The sequence below is a fragment of the Hermetia illucens genome, chromosome 5, assembly GCF_905115235.1.
Source record: "Hermetia illucens chromosome 5, iHerIll2.2.curated.20191125, whole genome shotgun sequence".
Classification (NCBI taxonomy): Eukaryota; Metazoa; Arthropoda; class Insecta; order Diptera; family Stratiomyidae; genus Hermetia; species Hermetia illucens.
In genome coordinates this window covers 35,351,041-35,363,111 of record NC_051853.1, presented here as the reverse complement: position 1 = coordinate 35,363,111, position 12,071 = coordinate 35,351,041, and the positions used below count along the sequence as shown (strand labels likewise).

At 40.8% G+C, this 12,071-nt stretch overlaps 1 protein-coding gene across 1 annotated transcript in view; it reads right to left on the bottom strand.

Annotated features, from left to right (window-relative positions):
- Positions 1-1,173: 1,173 nt before the first annotated feature.
- The window catches only part of LOC119657089 (kinesin-like protein Nod), a 63,791-nt gene continuing 52,893 nt past the window's right edge, over positions 1,174-12,071 (bottom strand). Inside the window, exons 8-12 of the mRNA XM_038063844.1 lie at positions 11,817-11,978; positions 5,719-6,263; positions 1,884-2,085; positions 1,438-1,522; positions 1,174-1,309 (exon numbers count right to left, since the gene is read on the bottom strand). Of these exons, the coding sequence (XP_037919772.1) occupies positions 1,292-1,309; positions 1,438-1,522; positions 1,884-2,085; positions 5,719-6,263; positions 11,817-11,978 (1,012 nt within the window). The 3' untranslated portion in view covers positions 1,174-1,291. The remainder of the gene's footprint in view (positions 1,310-1,437; positions 1,523-1,883; positions 2,086-5,718; positions 6,264-11,816; positions 11,979-12,071) is intronic.

The following is a 12,071-nucleotide window of genomic DNA, read 5'->3' as shown; positions in this document are numbered from 1 at the left end:
CTGCTTGAGGCGTTCAACGCTTGCTTGAAGGAGGGCATTTTTCCTTGTCGCTGGAAAGTGACCAGAGTCGAGCTAATTAGTAAGGGTAAAGGAGACCCGGAGCTCCCGTCTGCGTACCGACCGTTGTGTATGCTTGACACGGCCGGGAAAGTGCTCGAGAAGCTCATCAAGAGTAGACCCGCAGAAGCGATCCGCGTGGCCGGTGACTCGTCCCCAAGGCAGTTCGGGTTCAGAACAGGGAGATCCACAATGGATGCTATTATGGAAGTCGCAGATGCGGTTCACTGGGGAGAGGCATACAGCCACCGATCTCGACGGATAGTGCTCCTTACACCGCTTGATGTCAGAAATGCCTTCAATCCCGAAGCGCACGAAGTGCTCGTGTTTTGTTCGGGTAGAAATGAAGATTTTTTTAAGACCAAAAAAAAAAATCGATTTGTTTACCCTTTGCAGATAATTCATTTGACATTAAAAGGCGACGCAATTATCTGCTTTTCTTCAATTGCCAGGTTCCTTGTCTTATACTCAGTAAATCCATGGAGTTTTTGACGTTGCTTTAATGATCAAATTCCACGTTTTATTCTTTCAGCCGAGGTTGTTTTTGATTGCAAAAAAAAAAGTCTAATATCATTATCAAATCCAATAGGATGGCGTCAGGAATTGAATTCAATAGGAAGACGGATCGAATGGTAAGTTTCGTTACAGTAATATATCTTGCGCTGATATTTTCGTGAGCAAAAAATCAGAAACGTGTGTGGAAAATTAGCACCCTCAGTTCACGCCGATAGCCGGAGATATGAGCTTGAACAGGGCTACGGATTTGAGATGAAGAATGATCAATTCGTTCGTGGTATTTACTTTCCGTTTTTCTTGATCCATGAAGCAGCGAAATTTCTGGTCATTCATCGTATTCTATGTTTGTTTGGAAAAATGAAATGATTGCAAATTTGACATAGAACGACATTAACTACTGATCCCAGGCTCAATTATAATATATCAAACGTCGGAAAACTCACACTATGTTGTTGGATCCAATCTTTATGCCAAAGAAGGGTATTTAGACTATTGTAATCCAAGATTAATTCGTTACAGCATTTGATTCAAATTGACCAGATATCTGAATAGATGACGATTTGGCTAGATGAACCCCCTGAAACTCTGAAGAGAAAAATTGGCAATTTGATTAAAATCATATCTTATAGTCTTTATTTTAAAATGAAAACATATTTAAACTTATAAAATAACTGGTGTTTGGATGAACTAAACAGACAGACACACACACTTTAAAAATTCATGAAATACAATTCGCCTGAAAGCAGATAAAATAAGTGTAATTAGTAGACTATAACGAACCGCCAGCCTAAGCTTATGCTGGACGTAATCGAAAAGCAAAAATAGTTCAACATATGCAGTATGAGCAGTTAACAAAAAACTTACCACTTTAAAACGCTGCCAAGCTTTTCCCCGCCAAACTGGTAGTTTGGAAACTTGGTCGAAATTTCGAAATTTTCCGTTGAGTGTTCTGAAATGAAAGAGTTGAATAATATAAATTGTAGAGAACATGTTTCAGTTCAAATCGATATGTAATATGAGCACAAATTATATGTTTTCGTTAACGCTGCAAACACAAACTGGCATATTTTTATTCCCGTAAATTAGTTTTTAGACAACTTAAATAAATAATTCTAAAAATAGATACATGCATTCAATCTTATTGTGCAGGAGATTAAAAGCGCATTATTGTAGTATGAGATCGGAGCACGTATGTAATTATGATAGTTCCGAAGTGTTGGATAACTTTGGATAGATTTTTGCCAATTCAATTTTGAAGTGATTAATAATGGTCTCCACTAACAAAATTGAAATATTTCATGACTTTTTACCTTTGGGTGATTATTTGATAAGCCGTCTTCAAACCGACTTGCGGTAAAATCTGGATTTCCCGAATTGTTCCTGTGTTAAGTAAGTCAAGCACAGCTTTTTCGTGTTTTTGTTGCGCGTCTTTTGCTTGTTTCTTTGTTTTCGGTTTGTTATTTTCGTGCTTTGTTTTGAAGTATCCTGCAATCGTTTTATTGTGGGACGGCACTGGAATGGAGGCAAACGGGAATATATAATAACTTCAATTCAAATAATATACTCGTTACATGTAATCTAATCGTTTTGCATCTTATGTGTGAATGCACGCTATATTTATTTAATATTATAGTGAGTGCACTTAAGATATTTTTAATAGCACATTAATTCTGTAATTTAAGGATACAAGAAGGACTACTTTAATATCTATTTTTCTAGGAAGAATTCAAACAAAAACAATAGGTTGTGTAGTGACATTCTTCTAAGCCCGCTGCCGACAATGCTTTCTAGGTAACCTCGTACTATTTAATGAGTTAGTATAAGCTGAATTCAAATTTGCTACTACTCATACACTTGTTGGTTCAAATTTAATAGTTTCCGCCAAGGACAGTGGTGAAAAGGGGGAGGAAAGTGTTTCTACAAACTCGGTGTGAGTAATGGCTTGCGTCTATGAGAGAAGGCGTGATGAGAAACTTCAGTACAGGTAATAAAAGAAGCGATTAGCTTCAATTCAATAATCAGACAGTGAGCTGACAGTGATGAAGTGAGAGTAAAATATTCATCATCATCATCATCATCAACGGCGCAACAACCGGTATCCGGTCTAGGCCTGCCTTAATAAGGAACTCCAGACATCCCGGTTTTGCGCCGAGGTCCACCAATTCGATATCCCTAAAAGCTGTCTGGCGTCCTGGCCCACGCCATCGCTCCATCTTAGGCAGGGTCTGCCTCGTCTTCTTTTCCTACCATAGATATTGCCCTTATAGACTTTCCGGGTGGGATCATCTTCATCCATACGGATTAAGTGACCCGCCCACCGTAACCTATTGAGCCGGATTTTATCCACAACCGGACGGTCATGGTATCGCTCATAGATTTCGTCATTGTGTAGGCTACGGAATCGTCCATCCTCATGTAGGGGGCCAAAAATTCTTCGAAGGATTCTTCTCTCGAACGCGGCCAAGAGTTCGCAATTTTTCTTGCTAAGAACCCAAGTTTCCGAGGAATATATGAGGACTGGCAAGATCATAGTCTTGTACAGTAAGAGCTTTGACCCTATGGTGAGACGTTTCGAGCGGAACAGTCTTTGTAAGCTGAAGTAGGCTCTGTTGGCTGACAACAACCGTGCGCGGATTTCATCATCGTAGTTGTTATCGGTTGTGATTTTCGACCCTAGATAGGAAAAATTGTCAACGGTCTCAAAGTTGTATTCTCCTATCCTTATTCTTGTTCGTGCTTGTGTTTGACCAGTGCGGTTTGATGTTGTTGGTTGATTCGTCTTCGGTGCTGACGTTGCCACCATGTATTTTGTCTTGCCTTCGTTGATGTGCAGCCCAAGATCTCGCGCCGCCTGCTCGATCTGGATGAAGGCAGTTTGAACGTCTCGGGTGGTTCTTCCCATGATGTCGATATCGTCAGCATAGGCCAGTAGTTGGGTGGGCTTGAAGAGGATCGTACCTCTTGCATTCACCTCAGCATCACGGATCACTTTCTCGAGGGCCAGGTTAAAGAGGACGCATGATAGCGCATCCCCTTGTCGTAGACCGTTGTTGATGTCGAATGGTCTTGAGAGTGATCCTGCTGCTTTTATCTGGCCTCGCACATTGTTCTGGGCGTATGGGGCTATCCGGCCTAGCAAGATAGTGGAGAATATCTTATAGATGGTACTCAGCAACGTGATACCTCTATAATTGCTGCACTGTGTGATATCTCCCTTTTCATGTATGAGACAGATTATGCCTCGTTGCCAATCGTCAGGCATTGATTCGCTGTCCCATACCTTGAGCACAAGTTGATGAACCACTTGGTGTAACTGATCGCCTCCATATTTAACCAATTCGGCTGTAATTCCATCGGCTCCTGGCGACTTATGATTTTTTAGCCGATGAATTGCACGGACTGTTTCTCCTAAACTTGGTGGTGGCAGTATTTGTCCGTCGTCTTCAGTTGGCGGGACCTCCAACTCGCCGATGTTCTGGTTGTTCAGTAGCTCATCAAAGTACTCAACCCATCGCTCTAATATACCCATTCTGTCGGAAATCAGATTTCCCTCTTTGTCTCGGCAGGATGAGCATCGAGGTGTATAAGGCTTCATCCTGCTGACTTGTTGGTAAAACTTCCGCGCCTGGTGCGGTTGCTCCCTGTACTTTTCTAGTTCACAGACTTGTTGGTTCTCCCAGGCTTCCTTTTTCCGTCTGTGAAGTCGCTTCTCCGCTCGACGGAGTTCGTGATAAGTCTCTGCGCGTGCCCGCGTTCTTTGAGAATGCAAAATTACTCGGTATGCGGCATTCTTCCGTTCCGTTGCTAGCTTACATTCATCGTCAAACCAGCCGTTCCGACTCCTTTTGCGGCTGGGGCCAAGTATGTCTGTGGCCGTATCCATGATAACGTTCTTCAGGTGGTTGTGAAGATCATTAGTTGATGCTTCATCTCCAGGTCCTCTATTGACTGCGGTTATTGCGGCATCCATTTCCCTCTTATAGGTGTCGCGGAGGGTTGTGTTGTAGATGGCTTCAGTGTTCACTCTCACCTGATTGTCAGAGGGGATTCTAGGTGGTATTGTTATTCGAGCTCGGAGCACCATGCCAACGAGATAGTGATCCGAGTCTATATTGGCCCCCCTATATGTTCTGACATTCATCAAGGCTGAGAGGTGGCGGCGTTCGATCAACACGTGGTCAATTTGGTTGAAAGTGGTCCCGTCTGGAGAGGCCCACGTATGTTTGTGGACCGCTTTTCGCGCAAACCAGGTACTTCCAACAACCATTTCGTGTGACCCTGCTAATTGAATAGTCCGCAGTCCGTTATCATTTGTTTTTTCGTAAAAGAGTAAAATATTCATCGGAGTTAATCTTTAATTGTCGTAAAACAGATTGCCAGTTGTGAGTTAGCAAAAGTAAATAATGATAACTATTATACACGTCTCGGAGAAAGACGTTCTTTTCAGTAATAGATTTCACTCTTCGCGTGAAGACCAAAAGTGGTTTCTAATGTATGCACGTTTCTTTGTCATGTTATTAAAAGTCAAGGGCTTAATCTCCGGCTTAAGCGGAAATGTGAGTGCTATTGGACAGCGAAGAAAGATTTTGAGACTTTGGTGAGCATTCCTCTCTTCACTGAATCTTTCTAGCACAGAGCTCTCTATAAAGTCAGTTTGGCTTTAATTAACACTAAAAATTAGCATCAAACTGCCATCATGAAGTGTATGAGGAAGATTTCCCCGAAGGTTGGCGGAAAAGTGTCGTTACTATAAACAAGGAGTTTTCAGACCCGGTCAATCGTCCGTTGACTAGATATTTAAAATTCAAGCTAAATTGAAAACATTGGGAATACAAGCTACGATAGCCAAATTGCTTCTTTTTCGTCGTTTGAATACTGTTCCAAGTTTCATTTGAATTGTTGGACTCTGGATGCACGAACGAACTGTTATTTCCTTCTAATTCTATGTGCCTATCGTAGGGAGCCTTATAGTTTATGTAGAAAGGAGACCAGAGCTGGGTTACTCTATCAGAATTGATTAGTGTAGCAATATACCAACCCGCCCATTTGGAATTTTCATCCTTTGACTCAACCTAATTCACAACAAATAATTATATAAACCTACATTTCCATTAAACTGAAGAGCATTGAAAAATCCATACATACCAGTTTTACTGATTCTTTTCTGCGGTACATCTGGTTTTTCTTCAATTTCTTCGATCGGCATTATCGACTCTCTTTTCTGAATGCGCATCGATCGTCGTACAGAATCCCTTCGTTCCTTCGGCCGATTAATAGACAGAGACAATCGGTTATTTACTTTCATTTCATCTGTAGCAATTATCGTTGAATTTCTTTGCTCTAATCGCATAGATCTCCTCACAGGGCGGTTGGTTTCATCCTTTCCGGAGAACATGGTATTACTCACACGTCGGGGCCCAGGAACAACAGTCACATTTGCTACAGTACTATTTCCAAATTGAGTTGTTTGGAAAAGTGTTGAATCACTCGTTTGATCTATGAATGTATTATTTGGCCTGCTGACTTCATTAAGCGTAGATTTAGCAGCACGAGGTTGTTTTACCGATTCAGGTTTCTTAAAAATTGGACTACTTTGTGCAAATGGTTGTGTTTCGTGATGAATATCATCAAGGACAGTTCCATCTGAATGATGCTGTTGGGTAGCGTTATTATTTGAATATAATGAAACCCTGTGTAAAAAAAGCAATAGAATACAAGTCATTAATAAGAACCCGGATATATAGGCCAAAGTGAAAACTTGAGAATGCTACATAAAGAAATTATACACTAAACTAAATAAAAAAAACTCTACAAGCATATGCAACACACTCAGAATAAACTAAGGAATTGACAGCAAACGGGGCATTAATAACTATCAACTTTGCTAAAATAGCCAGAGACCAAAAATATGAGAAAGCCCAGAAGAGAAATATCCACGACAAAGAACTAACGTCGCCCCGCAACCAACTACCGCCTATCACAATGATACCGAATTATGTAATTAATAAATCTACAATCAAATTCACAGTAGAGGAACTAAAACTACTGAATAAAGACTTCAATTATGCCGTCGCACTACATAGAGGCTACGATAATGGACATAGAAGCCAAAATCAAGCACTTTGAAACCACGACCAAATGCAACATATGCAAGTGGAAAAAATTATACAGACTGACGAAACGACTGGGACCACCCCACTCCGAGAGCTAAACATGAGCTCAACAAACGAGATTCCTACTACTTAAAAGCTGACGAAGGCAACGCAATTCGAAAAGTTAAGATCGAAAAACTTCTTCGAATTAAGGAATGACCCATTTCCGGAATCCATTAAGCGCGTGGAAAAGGCGCCCAGGGCGAAACGTGGATTAGTACCCACGATGGAGCATAGAACCTGGGAAACGCCTGCTCAAGCAACATCAATAGCTCTACTATCAAACCCTTCTTCCACCTCCACGTGGTGATCGCTCGGAGTTCGTTCTTTATGAAAAACTGCAGACGAAGAAGGATACGGCCAAACAGATACTCGGCCCCAGCCGCAAGAAAACGTCTCCACGGGGAGTGTATTCGCTGTGCTTTACGCAGAAGGGGCATTCCGGATAAATTAATGGTTACTATCAGAGGGACACATGATGGCGCAAAATATAAGGTTTTTGAGAGGTAAAATCTTGGAGGAATTTGAGATTAAAAGCAAGGTCTGTCTGAGTGACATTTTGTTACCGATTTTATTTCTCATTGTGCATAAGTAGTGAAAGTCGGAATTCAGAAGCTCAGGCGCCAGGTACAAAAATACTTTGTTGATTTTTTGTATAAAAATATTTGGGTACACGATGGTTCCATGCAGTTGCTGCTTCATGCTGCCTTGTGCGGAGGACTCCAATAAACAACGACATTTCACTTGAAATACCGTGACTACGCTGATGGCATCTGCTTGTCCCTCACCGGGCCAGTTTTGGCCTTTATTTTGACTTGTCATCGGGGTACGTTGGCCTGATATTATTTCGAACGAAGAATTTCATCGGCACAGGTCAGTTACTCGTGGATGGGTTGATCAGAAGATGGAAGTGGCAATGGATAGGTCACACATTGAGGAGGGACGACCATTCCATTGCCGACTTGGGACCTACTCTACCAAGATGGCCGATTAATGAATCGCTCCAGTCCGCGAACAGTACAGAAGTGTTGGGACCTTGGGAAGTCCGTCGTTTACGATGGCACGTAGGTTTGGATGATTTGCTGTGAGTTTTCAAGGGAGGAGTGCCAGCCATATCAACGCGAACCGTTTCCTTTTGGATTCGAACAAAATAAATAATAAAGAGTGTGTTTGAAACGTTGTTTTTTACTTGAAAAATCGGAAATGGAAGCTTAGCAACAGCCTTAAAAGCTTCGCTAAAAGGAGGATGACATGAACCGAACACAAGGTTTGATGGATTTTCAACTTTATTTTATATTCTTGGAATTACATATTTTTTATTTGGTAATTTTAAGACGCCTGCGGAAGAAAACGCCAGTTAGGTTCTTCATCAGGATATGTCAGTGAACTGCTATAGAACCTCTTCGTCGTTCCCCACCTTCCATTTTCACCCGACCATGAAACTTTTCCTCTTTTATATCAAAGTTGATTCAAACAGTGCGAAAGAAAAGATCCTTATTAACAGTAGCACAAAGTTCCGCGTTAGATGCAAACCATCCCAGCTTTATTATAAAAGCTCGCGGTTTTAATCTTACTCATCCATACGGATTAGGTGACCCGCCCACCGTAACCTGTTGAGCCGGCTTTTATCCACAACCAGACGGTCGTGTGTCATCGTCATAGTTGTTATCGGTTGTGATTTTCGACCCTAGATAGGAACAATTTCCAACGTCTCAAAGGTGTAGTCTCGTCTCTTTATTGTTTTCGTTTGACAAGTCCGATTCGATGTTGTTGAACCAACCAACCAAAAACCAACCAACCAACAACATCAAATGGGAAGAATAAACATAGGAGACTACAACTTTGAGACCGTTGATAATTTCTCCTATTTAGGGTCGAAAATCACAACTGCTAACAGCTACGATGATGAAATCCGCGCACGGTTGTTGTCAGCCAACAGAGCCTACTTCAGCTTACAAAAACTGTTCCGCTCGAAACGTCTCACCATAGGGTCAAAGCTCTTACTGTACAAGACAATGATCTTGCCAGTCCTCATGTATTCCTCGGAAACTTGGGTTCTTAGCAAGAAGAATTGCGAACTCTTGGCCTCGTTCGAGAGAAGAATCCCCCGAAGAATTTTTGGCCCCCTACATGAGGATGGATGATTCCATAGCCTACATAACGACGAGATCTATGAGCGATACCATGACCGTCCGGTTGTGGATAAAATCCGGCTGAATCGGTTACGGTGGGCAGGTCATTTAATCCGTATGGATGAGGATGATCCAGACCGGAAAGTCTATAAGGGCAATATCTATTTTAGAAAAAGAAGACGATGCAGATCCTGCCTGAGATGGAGCGATGATGTAGGTCAAGATGCCAGACAGCTTTTAGGAATATCGAATTGGTGGATCTCGGCGCAAAACCGGGATGTCTGGAGTTCCTTATTAAGGCAGGCCTAGACTGGATACCGGTTGTTGTGCTGTTGATGATGGTGAGCAGCTGAAAAAGTGAAGTAAAAATCCTGTAAAGTTGAACCTCTTGCGGATAATTTGGCAAGCGGCATAATATGTATTTTGCGTTTTTGCTGTTGTTTCCACGTTACCGACGTGACCAAATTGCTAACGAAAATATAGAGGGTTTGTGATTTAATTTTCTTTTTATTTTACTGATTAAATTCACAAACACCGTATGGAAGAAGCCTGCTATTGCGAGTTTATCCTAATGAGGATCCGTGAGCATGTCTCGAGGTTCTTGAGGGTGTCGACTTCCGGTGTCGTATGTTAGGAAGGTGACGTTGGCAGTAGTTGCGAAACCGCGTCCTTGAGCAGACGCATTATACTGGAGTCGCTTAACCTAGCTTTGATATTCAATACAGGGTCGGCGGGGAGTCCCAGATTCTCCCCGTACATCATCTCCGCTGGCAGTAGCTGGCCGTGAGCTTCTTTCGGTGAGGTGTGCGAAGGCCGAGGAGGATGAAAGGCAAAGACTGCGATCAACACGGGTATTTTTGTGGTCCACCTTATCGTTCTTGGTGTTGTTTCCACGTGGCCGAAAAAATGGGGGATTCTGATTGAATTTTCTTTTTATTTTACTGATTCAGTTCAAAAACACTGTATGCAAGAAGCTCGCTATTGCGAGTAAAAAGGGAACCAGAAGAAGGAATAAGCTTCGCCTATTTTAGATGGAATGGTTAATCACCAGTTGGTGGGCCCTCAAACTCGTCGATATTTTGGTTGTTGTGCAGTTCATCAAAACAATCAAATCCATCGCTCCAATATACCCATTCTTGTCGGAAATCAGATCTCCCTCTTAATTAATACACCGATCATTGTCGAATTTGGAGGTATTCTCTGTTTTTAAGAGTGTTTTTTTTTGCATAATTAGTGAAAGTCCGAATTCAGAAGCTCAGGGCTTCAGGTACAAAAATACTTTGTTGATTTTTTGTATAAAAATATTTGGGTACACGATGATTCCATTGATATATAACTTGCACTGTATATACGATGAATACACCCGGTAATCAATTTAAGGGGGTGTTGTCATTTTATCTCTTAGGGGACGCGAAAGGGGCAACTGTGGCCTACTATAACTTTGTTAATAATACACTGTAGGAGGCAATGTGGTCAGCATTACATTAATACACTGAAGAAGGCAATGTGGTAAGCATTACGCTCGCCCGAGATCCCACTGACCACTTTCGGATCCCCGCACTCCTCTCTTTTACAACCAACGCCAAAACTGCTCCGAAAAGTACTGATCGAGACCCTTCATTTGATACCCCACAAGACTATATTTCCGGGAAAAACAATTTGCATTTCTCTTTTAGGTGTATGGAGACCTCTCTTGAGTTCAACGTTCAGCAATGTAGTTCACCGCATGCGTGGGAATTCAGAATTCCCACTTTCCTACCAAATTTCGTGTCAATCGGTACAGTCGTTTCTGAGAACAAAGTGTGTGTGGCAGGCAGACTGACAGACCGTAAACCCATTTAATAAGGTTCTGTTTTAAGCAAAACCTTAAAAATGGTGGAAATTGAAATATTTTTTTTCAACAGTTGCAAAACTTTTGATTATTTTCAATTGCATTAAGGTTCATATTCTTAGAAATAATTTAGTAAGGTAAAATTAAAACTTCTTTGGTTTTAGATAAAAATTGAAGTAGCCACATGTCCCGCAGCTGGAGAACTCTAGTTGCGATCTCCAGTAGGATAATGCCACGTAACGTTGTTATTTTCGGCTTAAACTATTCTAAAAAATTCTCAAAAGTTGCTCTAAATACGACAAATGCTGTGGTTGATGTCCACATTTCATTGAATTCCAAATAATTCTTCCCACTAAAAAGTCTTCTAATTTGGTTTCCCCTTTAACTTTTGCAAATACATCTACAGCATTGTGAATGATAGAGCGAGTGCAAGGACTCTACAGACGGACATTCTACAGAAAGTTGACTACGAGGTGGGTATGAATAACACCCGTGGAATAAGACTTTTTCAAATGAGCCACGTATTGCTGGAAGGAAATACGACCTGTTCGTAAAGCATAAAGTACTTATTTGCCAGTTTGATTTCATATTATTTCCTTAATGTGTGGCTACCGAGAACGATTTACGAGAGATATGGCGTTCGTAGTAACGTTTTGTAAGATTTTTAGTTTCATCCACGAATAAAGGCCACTTCATAACAAATGCTAATTTGCCTAGGGGGAGATAAGATTACAATGGTGTTTAATGAACTTATCAATTCAAAGTATCACACTCGAGTGTAAAGAAACATCTAATCCGCATTTACTAGTTAAAATTAGAGGGCGATAAAATTTTAATCAAAAAAAGAGGAAAATATCTGTGAATACATAATAAATAAACCAAAAAAATATAAATTATGTATTGAGTTGAAGTTGTATTATCTGAGAAGGAATACGTATTATAGACAGATAAGAATTCTCTTTCATATAAATGATAATAGCTAGTTCTTTCAATGATGGAATCTACAGGAACAAACCTCAGCAAAACTGGTTCATATCATATGATTTTTTAAGCTTGCTAACTGATATATTTATTGAAAATTAATGATGAAAATACCATACTATTGTTTAGTCGGTAGATTAGACTTACCCATTTATGTTAGGCATACAACTATGATTTTCTTGTTTCAGTTCCGATGATGATTCAATTCGAATGGTATGCATTTCTTTCATGATATCCATAAACTTCTCAAGTTTAGTGCCTAAAGTGGTTTCAATTTCCTTAACACATCGTCGAACAATTGGACTATAACTGAAGTAAGAGAAAATTCAGCATTTTAGCATATTCAGCACCAAATATAAGAACATGATTTTAACCGATCATAGCTTTGAGTCATGATATAGT